The sequence below is a fragment of the Passer domesticus genome, chromosome 7, assembly GCF_036417665.1.
Source record: "Passer domesticus isolate bPasDom1 chromosome 7, bPasDom1.hap1, whole genome shotgun sequence".
Lineage (NCBI taxonomy): Eukaryota > Metazoa > Chordata > Aves > Passeriformes > Passeridae > Passer > Passer domesticus.
The window spans coordinates 7,014,007-7,036,245 of record NC_087480.1 but is presented as its reverse complement, the minus strand read 5'-3'; the positions used below and the strand labels follow the sequence as shown (position 1 = coordinate 7,036,245).

General features: G+C 47.8%; 1 protein-coding gene and 1 long non-coding RNA gene across 5 annotated transcripts in view; one reads left to right on the top strand and one right to left on the bottom strand.

Annotated features, from left to right (window-relative positions):
• GPC3 (glypican 3) overlaps positions 1–22,239 on the bottom strand; it is a 138,838-nt gene that overhangs the window by 21,250 nt on the left and 95,349 nt on the right. For 3 of the 4 annotated variants that reach the window (XM_064426649.1, XM_064426651.1, XM_064426652.1), the window contains exons 6-8: positions 19,710–19,830; positions 4,001–4,154; positions 1,607–1,711 (exon numbers count right to left, since the gene is read on the bottom strand). In XM_064426649.1, the coding sequence (XP_064282719.1) occupies positions 1,607–1,711; positions 4,001–4,154; positions 19,710–19,830 (380 nt within the window). The remainder of the gene's footprint in view (positions 1–1,606; positions 1,712–4,000; positions 4,155–19,709; positions 19,831–22,239) is intronic. The other variant, XM_064426650.1, reaches the window with a different exon arrangement.
• On the top strand, positions 11,222–14,527 carry LOC135304350 (uncharacterized). Its single transcript, XR_010365757.1, has 2 exons — positions 11,222–11,336; positions 13,693–14,527. It is a non-coding gene; the product is annotated as an uncharacterized LOC135304350 (long non-coding RNA).

Genomic DNA, 22,239 nt, shown 5'->3' with positions numbered 1-22,239 from the left:
CAGATCTGGGCAGGTCAAGGGGGAGACTGTGCTGACTTTTCAAAAAGCACCTAGGCATGGCATGAACTGCTGGAAACCCACAAAGGGTCTGGCAGAAAATGGGCAGGGTACAGAAAACTTGGGGCTTCATTGGGGGCTGAGAAATAGCCAAGGGACAGCTGAGAGCAAAACTCACTGCAGGTTACTGCAGCAGGAGCAGCCAGGCAGGGGAGCTGTTTTACACACACAAACTTCCAGAGCCATCTTTATATATTTTTATTGCACACATCTATCCTTACATATCTCATGGGATGAGGCCAACTTCCCTTCCCAGGACAAACTATTTCTACTTAATTCTGCCAAATCCATCTGTTCCCAAGACAACTTTTGTTGCTGCCTAACACAGATATTTTGGAAGAGTAAATCTTCCCCTCAAACTCCCAACCCCTTCCCCAAGTTGCTGGATTGTTCAGAATGTTCTCTGTGTGCTTCAGCTACTAAAACAGATATTTTCCTCCCAGCAAAGCTTGTGAGAAGCCCAGGGGCACAGGTGAGCTGCACCAAACCACCTTTGCAAAGCCTCCAAAACGCCTGCACCTCCTCTCCCCCAGCATTTAATAAAGCCCACACCTGGCACAGGAGCCTGTCCAGCATCCATATTTTAATTTCAGGCTCCTCTTTGGTTCTACGTGGCATCTAGACTGAGCACACCCAAGGTGAGCTAATTAGTGGCTGGCAGGACATCAGCAAAGCACCAACCAGCCTGGGCTCCTTTCCCTCTGGGTGCCTGGTTGGTGCAGGATGCTGATCCCAGCAGGCTGAGAGCACATGTCTGCATCACACAGCCTGGAAGACATTTGCACTGACTCATAATTTGGGGGGAAATACTATAATTCATCTGCAGACATGCTTTGCCATTGGAGTGGCATAAATATATGTGTGTGTATGAACAGAGCTCTATTTTTAGAGCTGCATGGCCAGGGTGCCGGCTCCATGGGTACTCCATTGACAAACAGGATGCACTCTTCTCTGAGCTGGGAGGTTTTCAGTCCTCCCCCTTATTGTAAACATCATCTGCCTTCAAAACCCTTAATGTGTTGCAGATGTGACAAACAATAAAAGACCTATCATGAAAAAAAGCCTGCCATCTCCGTGTTTCCCACTGGGGCAACATAATAATGAATTTATTAGCATATAGGGCTCACCAACATATGTTTATAGTCACTCACAAACTTTTGACTTGACAGTTTACAAGTATGTTTAAATCATTAAAGTTTAGGTTGACTGTCCAGTTACTACAGGCTCATTATAAATAGGAAACAAAGGTTACATTTTATACAACAGGCAATAAATCAAAACTAGTCTGTATTTTAGACTGACTTTTTCCCCCCACCTCTTTTGCTCTTTTTTTATCTCCTTATTTTCAAGACCTTCTGAGGGGACATCTTGGTGAGGCCAGTGCTCAGCAGATGTTTGCAGTTAGCTGGCAGGACCAGTGGCACCCACACCAGGGAGCAGGAGAAAATCCCACTGGCTCAGAGAGATGCAAAGGCCTCAGAGGTGACAAAATCTGGCCATGTTTTCACTCAACCAACAGCCAAAATCGGTGCCAGCCCAAGACACTCACCTCTCCTCATCCTCAAGGCATCACCAACTCCATCTGCAAGGCTCGGGAAACCCTTTGGAAGGGAGGAGTTCTCCCCTGCCAATTTGCTCAAGCTGAACAAAGCACCTGAGAAAAGGAGGGAAAAGCCCCAAACTGTGCCCCCTGCCTGCAGGGTCAGCAGCAGGACTCAAAGGTGCTCAGATGGAGGTTTGGGTTTGACCACTGCCCTGCAACACAGCCTGCCATCCTGCCTTAACATTGCAGAGCGTGCAGCAGGGGATGAAAGCAGGGTAACACAACCCCAGCCACTCCCAGTCCCTTCTGCCTCTATTACAGGGTAACCACCTTGGGAAGGAGGGAGATAAACCCACATTAAACATAAAAGTTCATTTTGTAAACTATTTCCAGATTTCAAAGCCTGGCATCATTTCCAATCGGCGTGCTACCCTAAAATTTAGAATTTGTGGAAGTTGGGGGGGAATGTGGAATGGTTTCTGGTCCCTTTTATTTCTTGCTATATACATGTGATATGATGGAAAAAATTAATTGAAAAATACACTTTCAAAGTAAAAAGAAATATCATTCTCAAAAATGTTGAAAATTAGTATTTCCACACCATCAGCAACTTTTCCTGGGCCGGTTTCCAACATAAAACTTGAACAGAGTCACAGCTTATATCCAATACCAGCCAAACAGGATTCTGTCACTGTCATATCAGCTTCACCTCTCTGCTCCAAAGCAAAACAGAAAAAGAGCATATGGCATGGGCAAGCAAGGAAGAAAGTCCCCCTGACAGCACAGCTCATGCTCTCTGAGCTCAGTCAGTGCCTTAAAACCCTCTGGGACAAACTTCACACTCTGAGCAACCTGAAAGATTTTACCTGCCAGGAACCCCATGCCCCAGAGACACAACTGCTTTAAAGTTAATATTTACCCATCCCATAGCAAAGGCAGCAGCAAACAGGACAAGTCCTCCTGTCCTGCTGCATGCTCCTGTAGCACAGTGACAAGAGGGGCAAGTTACCAGGGAGATGAATACAGTGATTAAACTAGCCCAGAGAGGCAGGCTAAGGCAGAAAGGATCATATATCCGACTCCAGAGATCACTGATGATAGTGTGGGGAAGGCTTTAAGAGGAAATTAGAAACACATTAAAAATAACATCAAGGTGTGACACAAAGATCGTGGAAAATGAAACACGTATCTCTGCTCTCAGCACAGGACACTGTGAATCACCTGCATTTCTTTAACATAAACTTTGTTATTTAGTTCTTGGATGAAATTAAGTGTGTTTTATCCCTCTCAAAATTCTATGTTTCTCTTTCAGACTTAGAGTGGAGGACTTGAGAAGTCTTTTCTTTCCCTTACTTAATATCTGAATATATGTATTTTATGCATTTTACATAATGTGTCAATAATCTTTGATATGAGACTGGCATTTAATATTTCAACTCTCACTTCATTAAGGATATTTTAATTATCCCAGACCAATGGGAGGGAATTTATAAACATCTGTGCTTCGTTTAGGAGCCCAAATTTGCCTTTTAAACTTCAAAGCTGCAAAGCTGATTTTATCCAGGTTCAGTTGTCTGGTCTCTCAAAGAGCACCGTGTAGCACTGGAACCAGCATCAACTGGGCCAAGCCTCCAGCCCACAGAGCAACATCCAGCACTGCTCATCCCTGCTGGACACAGCCTCCAGCAGCCTGGGCTTGATGATGCTGCTGAGCTCCACAGAGTGGTCAGCGGGCCTAGGAGAAGGCCCACACCAGCAGCATTTGGGACTGCCCAAGTCACAGCTGGTCCTTTGCTTTCTCCTCCCAATGGGTGACCAGGGGCTGCCTCATTAATAACACCAGGAGTGCCTCAGGGCTGTTTTCAGAGGAACCAAGGACATGACTCACACGTCACTGGCGAGCAAAGCAATTTTTAGGCTTCCAAGTACCTAAATCACTTCTGCAAAATGAGTCTGAGGTATCTGCAAAAAATCTTTGGGGGTTTCTAAACCCTACATCAGAAATAGCCATCATTTGCTGCAGTCAAACAAGCCTTCCTGATTTTCTGGTGCCCTCCAGGAAGACGAGAAGCTCATCTTGAATCTCAGAATTGCAGGCAGCAGTGGGAAGGAGAGAAGAGGGTGACCCTGGGACCTACATCAGATTTTCAACTTGCCTCAAATCCTCTCCAGTGGGCTGCCCTCAGTACACCCCTACAGTACCAGCCTGGAAAAGCAGAGGCATTTCTTTTCCAGCTGCTGCCTCGAGCGGCACCGCGGCCAGCACAATCCTGGGTGTCTGCAGCTCTGGGCTGTGGCACTGGGGGTGCCTGAGCAGAGCCCAGGCAGCAGCTCCCCACACCACCACCAAAACCCGGACCCCACAGCGGGGCAGCTGTGGCAGTGCCCCGTGCCCATCACCTGCTAAGAAGCGGAGCTGGTTCCTCACTCGCAGCTCGCCGTCCCCAGAGCCTCTGCCGCACTCATCTTCATCGTCGCAGTCTCCGCTCTCCTCCTCCTCCTCTGCGGCTTTTCCCGGAGCTTTTCGGCGGGACAAAGTCATCCCTCTGAGCAGCTGAAAGACAAGAGGGGCACTGTCACTCACTGCCTCCCTCCACCCTCCTGCTGCTTCATCCTCACTCGCTGGGGGAGCAGGTGACAGGGGGACAAGAGTCAGCGGAGCCAGGACAGTGGGACAAGACCCCAGCACTCCTTGTGCCAAAGCACTGAGGAGCTCGGGCTCATTCATGGACAAAGCTGCACAAAAAAACTTCAGTGCAACAAACAAAAGGAGGAGGCAAAACCACATTGAGTCATTCTGGGCTCCTGCCCAGCCAGAATCACATGAGCCCTGCAAGACCCCAGTGTCACCAAAGTTCTGGGGTCAGCTACAAAACACATGTCCAAAGGTAGGCCAGACAGGGGAAAAAACAGCACAAAGAAGAGCCTCTGTTCAGGGAATCTCACTGCTTTCAGGGACTCTCCCATTTTAGATGTAACACATGAAAGGAAATGGCAGATCTCTCAGGTCGGTATGGACCCCACAAACATAACCTAAAAAATCTCATTTCTCACTCTTGAAGCACAGAGGATGCTAGTGAAAACTTCTGGGGTAGCCAAGTGACACGATGAAAGCATCTTTTAAAGGATGTTTTAAAGCTGGATCCTAAATAACAGTGAGAGTTTGCAGACCCCTGAGACAGGACTTGAATGCCTCCCCTGAGCACGGGGTCAGGATCACTTTCCAAACATGGGTGGGAGCTCCCCACACTCCCATCACAGCACACAGAGGGATTACACACATTATAAACTATCAGCTTCCTCTCTTCGCTGACTTTCCTGATTTTGCTGTTGCTGAAAGCAGCCAGCTACTCCATCATAAACCCAGATCCCCTTTGAAAAAGTGTGAGTCAGCTAGTTAATATATGCTGAAAATTTCTATCACTGCCACTCTGCTGTTAAAAGCTTCTTGAATTTAATCTCAGCGCTAAGAAAAAAAAATAGAAGGATAAAGTAACAGAGAAGATATTGCAAAATGGGAGCTTTCCACATGCTTCAGGGGTTTGGTTAGTTCCATCTCTTGCAGCAATATGCATGCCTTGCAAGGCATTTTTTAATATCTGGAATCTAGGTTATATTTTTAAACTATTATGCTAGCCTTAGAAAACAGTTTCTAAAATATTTATCTCCTGAAGTTTATACAGCCTTGGAGGAATGCCTTTGGCATCTGGCTCGCCCTGTCCACAGCAATGTCCACATACTTCAGTGTTTATATTAGAGGAGCATAACGTAATGAAAAACAAATGGCTCCATGTGAGACCCCTTTGGGATCCCCAGCTGCAGCAGAGCTCTCCCTGGCATGTGCCAAAGTCTGCCTGGTGTGAGAACCATGCTGGCCGAGTCCCACATCCATGGCAGGCAGCGAAATGCAGCTTATCTCCTCAAAACTCAGGGGATGTGCTTTCATGGCCTCCAACAGGCTTTGGCTCAGGCTGGTTAAGTTCACTTTTCAGGAATTTTACTTTGTTTAGACATTTACAAGCTTCTCCCAGAATATGGTGCAACCACCAAAAAATAACAAACAAAAAGGCAAGTGCAGTGCTGGGGGTAGCACAGGGGAGATCCCACCCAGGCACCAAATGTGCCAGCCAGCCAAGCCTTTACACCATCACTTGTACTTTGCTCCTCCAAACAAAGCCCTCAGCTAACAGCAGTCCTCAGCTGGGGTGGAATGAGGGTCTGCCACGCACAGCAGCTGATTAGCACCCACACCAGTTCAAACCCAGTGCACCACTGCCAAAACCACAGCCCATCCTGCTGGAAGGGCTCACGACTGTTCAGCAGCAGGATCCTCATTGCCCTGTGGGATCATCACTGCCCTGTGGGATCCTCATTCCCCTGTGGGATCCTCATTTCCTCTGTGGGATCCTCACTGCCCTGTGGCATCTTCACTCTCCTGCATCCCAGGAACAGAACAAGCCAGACAGGACCCCACTGCGCAGCCCAGGCAGCACAACTTTCATGACTTACCCAAAAGAGCAGAGGAACTTTCTGGCAGGGAGAATTAAGCTTTGGGATATTTTCAGATTTAATAAGCTCAGTGGGGGGGCAAGGGGAAAAATCAGGATTTTTCAATTGTGTGTTTTCAAACATGAAAATAACTGAGCATTTCTTGTAGTACTACTTCTTTCCTTGGCACGCCATAAATTAGCAGCTTAATTTCTATGCCTTTGTAGCCACAATAAAACAGGAACTTTCTGAGAAACATCACGTGGGCCCCAACTTGGGATCAAGTGAACGTGACATCCCTTTGCCACACTGCTCCTTCCTTTGCCAGGAGAAAAGCTCCATCCTCAGGCACGCCCTCCCCAGCTGCTGATAACTATAGAGAGGATCAATTAAATTTTGCTGCTGCCTGTGGGGTAATAGAGCCCACGACACAAAACCTACTGGAAGAGTTAGCAGGAGACCAGGCATGGGGTGGAAATCCCACTCCACTCCAATGGAACATCCAGACCCAGGAATGCTGTTGGATGTCTCATCTTCATCCAGAGCAGCAGCCCTAGTCCCACTCATCAACCACTCCACAACCTCCCTGATGGTTTGCATGCTTTATGAAATTATATTTGGTGTACTGAACATAGATTCCCCATCCTTAAATAGCAAGCAGAGCTGACTGTACCCTAACATTACAGTTTATTCATGTCCTGTGGTTTAAAGCCCATGGTAAGAGGCAGGAAAATACACAGCCTGGTGATCACTAAAGTAGTATGTAATAGTGAGATAGGTTTAACTCAATCACCACTCACCCAGCTGTAAGAGTTTACTGTCATATCTGCTCTTCTCTGTTAAACCATAATGGCAAAAATACACTGATGTAAAGGGGAGCACTCTTTGTGGGAGGCCAGGCACACACATCCACACACCTCCGAGGGGGCTGCAGGGCTTTCCTCCCCCATCCACACAACCACCACGGCCACAAACTCCCTCTGCTCCTCACTACAAGTTCTAATGGATCAGGTGCCCACCAGTTTTATTTCCAAGTTCATCCCTTTCAAAGCAGACCCTCTGGATGGGTAGGGTGGGCAGTGCCAGAGCGAGGGCAGGAGGGACTCCGAGGGACACCGGGCAGTCACATCTGCTTTTCATGTACGTCTTTGCTGTTTGGCTTGTCTTGTGGTCTCCCTACAGCTTCCAGCACAAGGCAGATGGGAACGGTGTGCCGAGCCTTCCTGCTAAGACAGCTCCCCAGGGCATCCCAGCATGATTTACACAATTGCTCATAACTGCACAGTGACCAGACAAAAACAGATGCAGCGGCGCGGGGTAATGACTCAGCTTGTCTTGGACAGGCCACTGTATGCTGAAATCTTTTTAACTCCTCATTCTTTACAACCACTTTACTCAGAGCTCCCCATCCCACCAGCCCACTGAGCCCACCTGGTCCTATTTTTCCAATTTTAACATAAACAGTCGGAGCTGCAACATACTTTTTTATCATTAATCTCCCATCTCTGGAAAGAGCTCAGCATCATGTTTCTTGGACTGCAGTTTAATAGCTGTTTTCTCCTTTTGGAAATAAGCCCGCAGTATTGCAAATATCAATTTGAGCAATACCCAAAATTGTGCCCACAAATTCAGATTAAATACTGTCAGCAAGCTACAAGCACTGTGCTCCTTTAGGGCAGAAATCATCCCTTTCAACACACTTCAAAAATATGTAAAGTAAAGAGAACAGCCAAAGAGATTATTAAGGGGAATAGAAGACTTTTAGAAAAACATTTAATTCCTTCATGAGTTTAGGGGAGAAGTCTGATTGATATTTGTAATCTTTTGGTGGACAGAGCTGTCATTTAATTTAGCTTGCATGACTGAAAGAATTTAACAAAAAGTGTTCCAGAGTTTCGCTGAAATTCTTTGCATGTTTTTAGTAAGCCTCTGGAATATGATCAAACCTAAAAAGCTGGAGAGGATGGAGACTAAACTTACAGCTAAAATAATATTCAGAATTGTAATATATGCTTAATAATCAAGTATTCACATCCAGCAGAAAAAGTGCCTCAGTGCAGAAATTACTCTGGAGCCCCAGCCATGTGTCTGTGTGCTGCTTGGCATCAGGAGGGGAACCCTGGGAACTCATCCTAGCAGAGAAAACCAGCTCCTGGCTCTGCTACAAACCCCCCAAAACTCAGTGAATTTCAGCAGCTCACGACTGCTTGCAAAGCTCAGGATGCCTTCCTTCAGGAGCTTCGTAAGGAGGAGTTTTGGAGGAGCAAAGGTGTTATTTTCCCTTTCGTCACTCCAGCCACACACTTTCAAGTACCTGACACAGGTACCAAGGTACTTCCCACAACTCTTGAGATTCCCAACTGATCAGCTTTTTCTATTTTAAATTCCAGCCTGCTAAAAACATTGGGTTTTGGGGGTGAAAAACTAGATCTTATGTGACCAATCCTGACCTTGAAATCTGCAATACCAAGTAATTTATGTGTGGCTTTTGAATCAGGGCAGCATCATGGGAAACGTGCAGATTTTCACACGATACTGTTCCCTGTTAACAGCTCATTACAATGTACAGAAGTATATTCCCATTATGAAATACAGCTGGGGTTGTTTTGCTTACGAAGGTCATTATCTGATCACAGGCAAGAATCAGGGAAAGGAACCCATTTTATAAGGCTGAAGTTGTGGACTTTTTCAAAACTCATGTGTTTTGAATTTGGTGGCCTGATCATGCACAAGCATGCAACAGCAGAATCTATTCTCTCCACTTCCTCTGCTTATTACCCCTGGAAATAGCATGGAAAAAATTTTCTTTTATTAGCAAATACTTTATTATTTAACCAACCCTCATGAGATTGCTGGTGCCCTCCACAGCACGTTTCTATTTCCCAGCTGCCTTATGTCTATCCACTCTGCGGAGAGGCGCCTTGGTGGCACAGGAGTGTGCACCAGCACAAACTCAGGCAACATCAACAGCATCATTCCTTTCATTGCTTCTTTCCAAGCTCCAGAGAGCCTTCCCCCTCCTGAGCAGCAGCAAAATGCAACACATATTACAGAAAAACTCAGTGTTCCCTGGCACCAAGCACGAAACTCTGTTGAAAATAAGGATATTTAAAACTTTAAAAATATCTGTAAATACCAGGATCCATATTTCTCTCTAGCAAGAGTGAACACATGAGGTTGAGCACACCAGCAGGCACCACTGCTCTTCTGATCACAGTATTGGCCCACGGACAGAAGAACCCATTTTGGGAGGAGAACATCTGAATTGTGGTTTCCTTATGACCCTTCCAGTTGGCTGCACCTTGGCAGCACAGACATGGCAGAGAAGAAACCTGTTCCTCATTCAGCTCCTACTTTAAGCTCAGCAGGACAAAGAATGACCACTAATCAAAAGTTAATAAAGTGAAAGCAGAGTTTGGAGATGGAAAAGTAATTTTCAGTGCTTGGAAAAATGATGAGTTGGACATGGCCATTTTCTCAGCTGCTCTAAAGTCCAATCCTGCATTTCCCTGTGCTGCCTCCTTTGAGGCATCACAGAGTTTGTGCTACTGGAGCTGAACTCAGCAGAACAAGCCCCAGACAGCACCTCCTGCCTGCTCTGAGCAGCATGAGCAAGGGATGGCCCTGGAATTCCCTCCCCACACACTGATCCTGAGTCACTCCTGCTTTGTGGCTCCACACCAGTCCATGGTGGTGGCTGACTGAAGTTGTGAACCGTAGCTCTGAGTTTATATTGTGGCTCCTTAGCCATAAAAATGTTTTAGTCTTTAATTCTAGCACTCAAAATACCTGGAACAGGAAAAATCCCTACCATGCATCATTCAGGGTTTGCCAGCACAGCAGGACCCACTTTACTGTCTTCACAGGCTCCAGAGGAGATGCTCTTGGCTGCCAGTAAATCAGTTTTCCTGGTCACTCTCCTGATAGCACAAAGAAGCTGGTGACAGAAGTGAATTATTGACCAAAGGGTGGCCCTACTTTATGGATCATCAGCTTAATTCCAGATTAGCTATCCAAACTGACAACATCCCTATGGGTAACGGAAGACAGATAAAGACTCCTAAGTGCTGGCAGTAATTAACACGAGTCTGCACTGGACAGTAAATCTCTTTTGGAAGCTTCCAAGGCATTATGGATTGCTCTGGTTTGGTGAGGGCAGGCTGATGCCCAGGACTGGATGCTGCTGTGGAGGTTAAGCCCTGGCTGGCACCATGGCAGGCACAGGGACCAGCTCCTGTCTGCAGTCCCCCAGGCAGGGGAGGTGTCACTTCCCTGGCCTGAACAAATGCTCATTCATCACCGGGCACATGTGAAAAAGAGATTACTCAGGCTTTACCATCAGCTCATTCACATTATACAGTTCCTTCCCCTTCCACCCCAGCTATTTACAGCTTGTTTTTGTGCAGCTGTGGGAAGGAACAGGACAGTGTGGGGGCCGAGCAGGGCAGAGGGGTTCAGCCCAGGCTGATGGGGTCCTGGGCAGTTCCTGACTGCTTCTGCCTCATCCCCTGAGCCCTACATCGATGCCAGTGCTGGATAAATGCTGCTTTCCTCTTTGGGCTACTACAGCCCCTTCTCCTGTTTTGCCTTTCCAAGCCTTAACTATCGCTGGCCCTTCAGCATCCCTTCCTGCACTGCGTCAGCAGAAATGAGCAATTTCTCCACCTCTCAAGCAGCCACCCCTCAGGGCATTGGCAGCTCAGTGAAGGAGGGGTGTGGGAGCTTACATGGGCCAGGACCCATCACTGCTATTATCCATATTTTCCATATTTTGTTTAGTTTTGTTGGAGCAGAACCCCGCTCTTCTATCCAAACACCACTCAGGAAGGCCCAAAGTGAACGTCACCAGAAGATGAAACATGAGACAACAAGCAAAGCAGGAGCACAAGAAACAAGACAAAATAGGCAGAGGTGGAACCATCAACCACCTCCTTCAGACGTCTGAGCAGGGACGGCCTGGATGGAAGGCGCCCTGGCCGCAAGAGCACCTAGAAGGATGAGCAGGCCTCACACCAGCCCGAGCCATTTGCTGTAACAGCCCCATGGCTCTGCAGAGGGGATCAGGGTCTGCACAGGTGACCCAGGCAGGGGCTGCAGCAGCCAGGGGTTCCCACAGCCTCCTCCTGCCCAGCCCAGCCTGTTGGAGCAGCTGGGACATTTCCTCCAGGCTCAGGCCTGGCACATGTGGTGGCTGTCGGTGACATCCTCAGGGCTGCCTGCGAGACAAACATCTCATCCTCGGCACCAGGTAGGAAACAGCAACTGAGAGCTGGGCTGGAAGGGGATTTTTTATTCCTCTTCTCCTTATGCAACACAAACCCCTGTCCCAGCCGCTCTCCTTTTCCCCCAAAAGCTCCCAGTGGAGAGGCACTCCTCAAATCGTGTATTTTTGTGCACAGGGTTGTGTTGCACAGAGGTTTCTGTCAGAACACCAGCTTGAGTCACCCTGGCTGCATCCTGCCCTCCTGAGGGCTCCTCTTTCCAAGCTTCACTTTTGAATTCACTTCCCTTCAAGGCTTTGGAAGCCCAAAAAGCAACTACAAGCAGTTCTGATAGATGTCCTCAGAGCTTCACAGGGAACTGAACAGCTGCCTTATAAGCCAGTTATCTCCCATCAGACAGGACAACCCCAACGCGGGGTTAATTACCAAGCTGTTGATTTCAGCAGAGACTTAAATCAGGCAGGGGCAGGAGGACTCCATGGCAAACACCCCCAAACCTGTTAGCTAGGCAGGATCAGGCAGCTGGTCTCTAATTAACAGCTGCACTGGCTCCTGGGTGAGGTCTCAGCTCTCCTCTGTGTTCAGAGCATGGATGCTTCTTGCAAAAACCAAAAAAAAACCTTCAGGAACTCAACTTATCCAGTGTCAATACTGGCACCTAGGATGGGTCTACCAACAGGATAAGGAAACAACCATCCAGGCTCCAGCATGGGCACTGCTGAGACACTGGGGTGCAACTCATACTGATGCTGAGTGTGCCCAACAGCAAGGCTCAGGCCTCTGGAGCTGTGGGCAGCAGGAGCCCTGCATGCTGTGGCTCTCCCACACACAGATGCACAGAAACCAACTGAACAGCTGAAGCAACTCAGGGCTTAAATTAAGTTCAAAGCTGGTGACTTTATACCCTCCCTCAGTGAGACACAACACTCACAAAGGAAGCCCTGAAATGCACCTCTATGAGTCTCACCCTCAGCTTTTAGATTATGTGCTGCAGGAAAAGGTCAGTAAACTCCTTTCCCATCCATGGGCAGGAGGCATTCCAGGGGTCCTGCCAAAAATAAAAGGTAACTTCCTGCCCATCAGGGTATTTGTTGATGGCTCAAACACCCACCTGCTGCCAGCTGCTTCCCACTTCCTCGCTGACCCTGCTGCATCAGCAGCATCTCCTTACACATGTCCCCAACCAAGCACATTTCCTTCTCTTAAATATCACTCCTAGCAATACAACCAAGAGAGGCCACAGGCAACAACAAATCATGCTGCAACCCAAACTTCTCTTTGCTCACAGTTTGAAGTGCTGCAAGGGCCATCTCTCATCATGGGGTCTGGCAGCACGAGCATGAAACTACAACCCAGTCTCTGCAGCCAGTTACAGGTCAAAACCAAGCTAAGAAGTTAAATGAGCAACAGCATTAAGCAAGAGTGTCCCTGAGCCATGAGGGGTATTAACAGCTGCCCCAGTGCAGTCAGGTCCACAGGGTCTCACTGGCTGGGAATGGGGTTTGCCAGCCAGGGGAAACATCTGCCACAAGTGTGCCTTGTTCCCCCTGCAGACACAGGGCTGGGGTGAAGTGGCAGAACTGCACTGGGGAAATTCCCAGCTCCAACCTGCCCAGCACACAAAGCAGCTCAGGGTGGAGTGGGAATCTCACAGGCATTTGTGCCATGGCCACAGCTGGGCACCACATTCCCACAGCACAGCCCAGGGCTGGAGAAGGAAAATTCCTGTCAGAGCTGACCCTCTGTGCTCACAGCAGGTCTGACAGTGCTGCCTATTCCTCCTGCTCCTGAGAACATCATCACTAAGCAGTCTTACACCAAATCAAAAGTAACATTATTGTTATCAAAGCTTTTTCTCAAGAACAAAAGCAATTGGATTTTTCTACCGACAAGAAGACCAGAGGTTACCTTCTGAACAATGAAGCTCTTTGAATCCCAGTCCCCTCTCAGTCTGGACCACATTTTAAAAACCTTGATGTTAAGTCAAATTTTGGAGAAAAACATGAGAAAACCACCTAACATCCCACCAGCACCAGAGAGCTGTGTCCTTTGTTACTGGATCCATCAGGGAGGACACCCACCTCATACATTCACTGATTAAATTACAGCTTGAGTCACAGCACGGGGTGACACCTGATACAATTAACCAGGCCCAGAATAACTGTAATTAACTGTTAATCTGCTATCAATAGCTCTACTTGCACCGGGGTTTGCTGTTCAAGGATTCCTTCAGGTTTGTTTCCTCCACAACAGGATAAACTTCAGCTCTGGTACAGGATATCTGGTGTTTGTTTTAAGGCACTACTGGGCATCAGCTGCATGTTCTGGACACAAAAGCAAATTAATCTCCTTTAAAGGTGTGGGTCTGGTTTTTTTCCACAGCTGATTTCCACATCATTGTTGGAGGATGGTCTCTTCAGGACACACCTGAAGCACCTGTCTCCCTGCGGGAGCAGAAGCCACAAAGTTGAAACCCTTCACACACATAAGACCACTCCAGGATACACCTCTGTTTGAAAACAGGCATCAAACACCAGGTACAAACAACCTCTGGCTGTTTACAAAGACTTGGTGTGGGGGACCTGTGGGTACAGCATTCCCTCAACAATCCCAATACACTGGAGATTTGCCAGAGGGTCCAGGCAGGTGTTGCTCCTCCTGAAGAGGGAAAGAAGGGGTTTGGGTTTGGAAAGTCAGCTGACAGTCAGATACCTTCAGATTTAACGACATTCTCATTACCAAGGGTCACACTTCCCCTGATTTAACTGCCCTGGCAAAATCCTGTCAGTACCACTCCCATACAGAGTGGAAGAGCATTTACCCAGTTAATGGGAGCCAAGGCACAGCTAAAAAGGACAATGGAATTAGTACTTAAATACCAGGCCTAGACTCGGTGGAGCTATAGATTATTTTGTGTACTAAAGAAGAATTAACTGATCCATTCTAAAATGCATTTATTATTAAAATAAAAATCTTCTGTGATTTTATTTAATAGCCTTAGTAAGAAATAATTGCAATGTCTGGTTGCTTTTCAACAACATGTGGTTTTAATATTTTAATTGTTACAAACTGTTTAATAATGATGAACAAAAGGCGTGTCCAAGTAATTATTGTATTTATTAACATTTCTTCTGAGGCCTTGATAGATTATATTGCATATATACAGCACTTCAGACACTGTACTGCTAACTTATTAAAGGAGGAAAATGAGTCAAAAGTGACTTGCTTTGGTGCAATTTAAATATTGTATTTTCAAGTGATTAGTGTTGTGCCTTGCATTATTTAACAATCTGGCAGTGTGCACATTTTTCTAATTATTATGCAGCTTCATCTGATCAGGGAATTAACATACAGTGGGAATAATAAACCTCAGAGAGCCTAGCAGGCACAGGGAAACTTTCACCAAATCCATCAAAAGTAATGGATTTATCTGAAGAAGAGATATATTCCTGCCAAGTGCCCAGCTCCCAAGGCTCTCCCATAATAAACTTTGTATTTCCCTGTGTGCCCTGTGCAGGGTCTGGGTCCCTTTGCCGCCCTGAGCTTGGTGGGGTCTCTCCCCATGGTGGGGTCAGACCCTCCTCGCTGGTCCCAGTGCTCCACCACTCTGTATTTTGAGCACAGAGGTTGCAGGGGACTCAGGCACAAGGGCATCACACCGTTCCCAGGCCTATTTTGTTTACATTTGATTCAATCAAGTTGTGGCCTTTTGGCCTCTTTCCAAATTAACTTCTGGGTGACCTCCACCATGCCCTCTCCCAGCAGCCAGGCCGCCGGGAAACAGCCCATTAAACCTCCAAACAAATATGGGACATATTGGTTGATCAAACCAGCTTCAAACACGGCCCTGGAAATGCCAGGACGTGCTTTTTTTTGTGAACTTCAGGTCTATTTTGTCTTTGGTCATTCACACCTCCGGGCCTCCGGGCTTTTTTTTTCCCCTTCCAAGTATAGCTGTGTGTTTTACTGCCTCGTAAAACTTCTAAATTTTGTTCTCATCCTCCTGCAAACCCCTCCAGGAGCAAAGTGAGGCTCTTCCACATGGGGCTCACTCAGGACTGGGTCTTTCCACCGAGCACATGAAGAAAGGCAGCAAGACCCTGCTTGGGGGAACAGCTGTAATATTCCACGAAACTGTGTCTTCCCCTTATTTGCAAGGAAATAAATCAAAGGGAGTTTCTCAGGGTCTGTGAAAGCATATTGCCTGGATTCCCATCCCCAAAGGGTTTATTTTTTCAAGAGCTTATATGGTAGTTAGATTTCTGGCTAGAAAATATGCAATATGATAAAAACACAGTCCCTATATGGGGCAATAAATTACAGATTGTTTGATGTGGAAACCAAAGAACTGTCAAACTCCAGTGTATCTGAAATATTCTAAATGAGCCCTTAACTCGAGTGTCTGGAAATGTACAATATGTTTCCAGGCCATTCAATTCTGTAAAGACATCTTCCCCAGCTAAGTTTCCTTTTATGGATTTTACTATTAATTTTTGTGGTGTTTTTTCCCTCCTTTTCTTAAAAAATTGTGCTCTTCCTCCTTGAGACAGTACTATGATAAACACCAGGACAAAAAAGATTGCAACTGGGCACAGGCTTGAAGAGGTAATGGTATTAAGGATGAAGTAAAGCATCTGCTGCAATGGTGTCAGAGCCCCACAGGCACTGCAAAGGACATAAAAGTCACTTCAGGACAGACAGGGACAGGAGGGAGGACCAGGAGTGTCACATCAGCCAGTCTGGTACCACAGATGCCTGCTGCATTCTTACACCAGCATCACTCAGCTCCTCTCTCAGTGGAGGAGGGTGAGCAACACGAGGTCACCAGGGTGGCAGGGCTGCCAGGACGTGGCACATGTGACACCACAGCTCCCACCTCCAAGCATGGCTGTTAGAACCTGCAGCTCAGCCCCTCCTGTCAGCCACTCAAACGTCCCCTTTCTGCCTGGGGATGTTACCAAGCCACAGAAAACCTGAGCCAGACCCCGTGCTGACACTGAATAACCTTTCAGTTTCTACATAGCTTCACTCAAGGGATGAGTGAAACCCTTCTAGCTAGAAGCAGACCCCATCCACTCTGGGAAATAAAAGTTAGGAACCAATTCCAACTCATTTTCCTGAAGGTGACCCTTAGCCTCCCAGCTGAGATAACAATGCTAATATTTATGGATGGGCTGCTCATGCCTCTGGGCACACAACAAAAATAACTCAAATCAAAACTCGGTAGACATCTAACAGAACTGGGGGGAAAAAAATCCCAATATGGCAATAATAAAGCACCTCACCCACCAATGCACAAAAAATAGCATCAGCCAGAATCACACATTTGGGTGAAACAAAAATGGTCTGATGTGATGAATAGGCAGCACTGAGGGGGACTCATCCTGAAAGGGTTGCCTTGAGACAGCACACAGCTCAGGCACTGTGTTTAATTCACTTATTTATTTATAAATGAATAAATGCTCAAAGGTGCTCAAAGCAAAAAAATACAGTCTGGGGCACTTTCCCTTCCCCTTTTCTCTGGGTTAGGTTTTCTCTACTTCTTTCAATCCCCATGGGTTTAATTCTAATGCACAAACCTCATTTTCATTTCAAACTGCAAATGTTTCATGAGAATTTCTCATGAGAATGTGTGTACACTTACCCAAATTAGGTTTGAGAGGACACGAACTAAAGAGCAAGCACAATTTGTACACACAACACTGAAAGAACAGACACTTCCAGCAGCATGAGCATCCTGGAATAAAGGTGAAGTCATCAGCAAATTACAGTTATTTAGCAAAAAAATCTCCAAGCAAAAATAAAAGCTGTGGATCACTATGAAAATTGAACCAAACAGCATGGTTCCTGAGTGTGCCCACACCCACAGAATCCAGGCTGTATTTCCAACACACTGGGAGGAAGCCACAACATTGTACAAGATTCATAATTTAAAGGTAGTCACATGGGAATCCAGTTTACAGCTCTGAGCACCACAAAGATGGTCTTTTCTCCAAAAGATCCTGGATGTCTGAAAATCCTTAAAAGCCACTGTTGGCTTGAGCTTGGTGGATAAGCAGATTTTCAAACCTCTGCAGCTCAGGAGTCCCCACTGCTTCCCAAATCTGAAGCCAACACCTGAGAGACAGAACTGTAATTCATCCAGAGCTGCTGTTCCTTACACATTTAATACTCTTTGGCAATCAAGATGCATTCCAGATGTGAAAGAGAGCTCAAAACTTCCTTAAGCCAAGAAAATAAGTGTGATTTTAAGCTCTGACACCCCAAATCCCAAATTTAAGTAACCTCCACAGTTGCTTTCCCGCTATATGAGCTACTGACCATTGACTACAGACCCTCCACAGGAATAGAATCATATCATAGAATTACAGATTGGCTTGGGTGGGAAGGGATCTTACAGATCATGTAGTTCCAATCCCCTGCCATAGGTAGGGACACCTTTCTTAGACCAGTTTCCTACAAGCCCCATCCAGCCTGGCCATGAACACTTCCAGGAACAGGGCAGCTACAGCCTCTCTAGGCAAGCTTCACAACTAATTTGCACAAATCACTTCCTATTTTCTCCTGATTTTATTCTCAGTTCCTCCTCTTTCTCAAACACAGCTTTACAAGAGGGTTTGACATTTTTCAGGCTCTTACATTTATGCAGTTCAAACCAAAACAGCTTACTTGCCCCCCATAACAAATTCCAGCCTGACACTGCAAGCTGGTGGGGGAAAGCACTGTAAGAGATTGTGACTGAGCTGACCATACTCACCACAATTCTTCTCTGAGCAGCAGCTGACAGAGACACTCTGCTGCTGCAAACAGCTGAGCTGAGCACAGCAGTGTTTACCCAGGGTCTCCCACTCCACAGACCTCCACTCCTCAGAAGCCCAAGCTGTTCAGCAAAGACCTAACTTGACCCAGTCTGGCAGCCAGCATTTCACAACCACTTTATGTCAGCAGTTTCAAGTACATAATAACCATGTTTTGTTCACTGCAACTTTCTCACTGTGAATGGCAAAATATCATTATCACCTGCAGGTTGAAGCCTGCCCTCTACCCCATTTAATAGGGAGCTGATTATGCTATTCCCCCCCACTTTTCCCCTTCTAATAATTATGGGCTGTTGGCAGATGGCACTGGGAGCATGTGAGAAGGCAGAGCAGGCTGTAGGGCCACTGCCCATGGCAGCTCCTGCTTTGTGGGGTGCTCCTGGGGACCCCGAATCCCTGTCTGCATCCTGCTCCCAGACAGCACCTAATGAGGCATGCCTGCCTCGGAGGGCGCGGGGTTAAACGGGAATGGCTGTGAAAACAGTCCCTGGCAGCCTCGGAGCAGGAAAGCAGAGGTTAGCAGAAAACTTGCTAAGCCAGCAGCTCCAAAGAGAGCCGCCCTCACAGCCCACCCGGCTGGGAAGCAAAGCTGGGCTTAACCCCAGGGACCCACCGCTGCCCAGAGCTTCGTGCCACGGTGACCGTGGGTAAGGTCCCCTCTGGGAAGAGCTCTCTCAGGAGAGATGGGGCAGCTCAGCTGTGTTAGCAGTGCTAGCACCCAGGATTTGCCCTGTGAGGTCCCAGAGTGTGTCCTGGCAAAGCAGCAAGCCCAGCCTATGAAAAACACCTCCACGAGTTCCTGTGACATCCACACTCAGTGACACGCAGGGCAGAGCAGAGTCCAGAGCCAGACCCCAGCCCTGCTGGCCCAGGGCAGTGCTGGGGAGGTTCAGACACAAGATGAACACTCTGCAGAGCTGCCACCTAATCCCCTGGCAGCAGCAGGGCTTGTTCACAGGCCTAACTGGCGTGGCATAATGGGTAGAGACAAGACACTGCCTGTCCCAGGAAGGATGCCAGGTCTGAGGCAGTGGGAAGGAAGCTTCCTCCTCATCCAGCTCTGCCATTTCCCCATTCAACAGTAACTTGCCCCATTACTGACTGGGAGAGAATGCCCAGGGAGCTACAGCAAAGAAAAAAGCGACCCTTCTTGCCAGCCATGAGCAATGCCAAAAGGAGCTCCTCCAACCAGAGGGGAGATCTGGTACGTGCAGCCAGCACGTCCTGCTCAAGGGCACCCCATCAGCTCCATCTTTCCTGGACCTCCACTGCTAAGGGCACAGATGCCCAGCAGAAGCATTCTTGTGCTGCAGCCATGCATCCACACATGACCCAGGCACAGGCTGAGTCCTGAGGCTGCACATGCAGAACCACACCAGCAGGCATCCAGCAGGACTGGCACGTGTGCCCTGTGGGCCTGGTGCTGTGCAGGGCCGGGGTGGCACTGGCTGTGCACACAGGGCTGCCAGAGCTGCTGCAGATGGAGACACCCAGGCTTGAGCCCAGGGAGAGTGAGGGGGAGGCAGATCTGATTTGGAAACCGCCCACTGAGCCATCCCTGCTGGCTCATCTCCAACAAACCTGGTTGATGTGTTTCAGCTTGTCAATAATCTGGCTGATCACTGGCTCTGGACCTTTCACCTTCACCTCATGGTTGCCAGCCTGGGCTTTTGCTCCATTCCTTGTGATCTGGGGACTGTACCTGCAGGAATGAGAACACAGAAGACCAAGATGTGATGAGCTAATAGAGAGGAGATCTTTAAAGTTCAGTACAAACTCAGAAATCCCAAGACAGGCACCAGCCCTTTCCAAAACAGAGAGCACAAGACAGTTAATAATGACAAAGAAAGGACAGAAGATTCCCATAAACATTTTTGCTCTGACTTTGCAAGATGATGTAGTTGTATCACTTGAGGACAATGAAGTCCTTTCCAGTCCATTAGTAACCAAGGAAGACGTTAAACAGTATACAATAGAGATAAATATTTTCACATAACTTGCACCCAAGAGTCCTAAAAAAGCTGGCTCAGAAATTCTGGCTTGCTCATGTTTGTTTAAAATAAATCTTGGCAGACCACAGAGACTCCAGTACAAGAGCAGTAGTGTTGTGCCCACAGCCAAAAAAATGAGTGGGATGACCCAGTTAACTGCAAGCTGATTAGCATAACATCAACCCCCTTGCAAAATAATGACTATCACTGATGTCTGATTTCAGTAATAAAGAATTAAAGCATCAGAATATAATTAATGCTGTCAACATTGCTAATGGAAAATAGGTGTTGTCAAACAATCCTGATTTCAGTCTTTGATGAGATGCAGCCTTAGGGATCAAAGTAACTGCTCAGACAGAACGTACCTTGACTTTGGTACAGTGCTGGGCTCTGCACCACAGGGTATCCTGATTTACACAGGTACCATGAGAGTCAGCAGAGCCCCCACAGACTAGATTAAACTGCCAGGGCAGCTCTGCAGAGGAGGGCAGCCAAGCTGCACTCAGCTTTTTCATCAGCACTTAGGAAAGAAATATGCATTCACTTGCTGCAAGATTTATGGAATGACAAAGTTTACCAGAGTGATTAAAGGGAGGGGAAGAGGGACAGAATTGCTGCACGCTTGTCTTCAGAGGAACATGTCCCTACACTCAGGACGTGGGGAACAGCTGATGATGTTGAAGACAAGGACCAAACTCAAACTCAGGTGTGGGCCAGAGCCACCGGCTGCCCCCACTGCCTGCTGGCAGCCACAGCAGAGGCACGGAGCACACCAGCACCTTCTGAGCTCTGGGCTGCTGCCATTCATCACAGCCCCAGTGATGGGCTGTGCTGCTCTGCCAGCACTAAACAAGTCCTCATCATCTCCCAGAACTGGCAGCCAGAACAGGCACTACCAAACCCAGGCACAGCCTCCGAAAGTGAGATCACCGAGATAACACCAGCAGCAGTCTGCTTTACTGTACATCTGTTTTTCCAGTGCCATGGGTAAACACCATGAATTTTCCTTCCTGCAGTCATCTCCTACACATCATGTTTTTACCCAGCTCCCAGCACCAGTCCTAGTGGCTGGCTCCCTGTCTGTCAGCTCCCTACTAATCTTCCATCCTCACGCTGCCAGGCAAGCCCAGGCAAGCCCAGCCCATTTCACAGGGGTTTTGGGGAGAAAGTGGGACTTCAGCAGGGTTTTAAAGAAGGGGAGGGAGACAGAAGGGATGGTGGGGCCAGTTCAGAGAGGATGCTTTGCTAGGGTGGAAAGCAAGAGGCATGTGGACATTTGGCCACAAGAGCTATCAGGGCACACTGAGGGGCTTGGGGATACTCAGGAGCTTGGATTAAACTCTGCTTAAACTCTAAACTAGAGGATGACATCTACTCAGACACATGGGTATGCAAAAGCAACCCCAGATCTATACTGGTGCAGTAGCAATCTGAAATACACAGTTTAATTACAGAACTGAGGCAGATTTCCACTCCAAGGCTATGTCAGAGCAGGAGTTCCACATCCAGGAGCTCTCTGCACCTCCAGCTGAATCCTCAACACTAGACATTGCCCACATGCATCTCCATTAATAGCTGGCAACCCTGCACTGAAGATGCTGCACTGAAGAGATGACACAGGAACAAGGACAGGAGGAAGGAGGTGTTTGTGCCTACAGCACAGGAACACACACCTGTATATTCCTTTTCCAGGCACAAGCAGCTTTTCCAGGTACAGGCATCTCAGATTGATCAGCCTGGCTCTCCCAAGCCCCAGCTGCCTGCACAGCCATCCCACCCCTGCACTTCAGCACCAGCACAGCTCCAGCTCTGCACCCCAACACCCTGGGGCCTCTGTTGGGACTCAACCTTTTGCAAAATGCCTTTTTTTTTTTAATAGCTGCCGTATCCTGGGAAGCACAAAACGCTGCTGTACCTGAGAAACAATGGCTCCCAGGCCAGAAAAGCCCTGACAGGTGCAGTTGGGGGGTCGGTGCAGGTTGAGTGATGGGGAGAAGGGGGCCAGGCTGGGGCCAGGCTGCAGCTGCCCAGGGCTCCTGGCATGCCCCGAGCACCATCTCGTGGCTGCTGCTGCAGGCACAGACCTGCCCAGCACTGCTGACACCGGGCTCAGCTTTTTA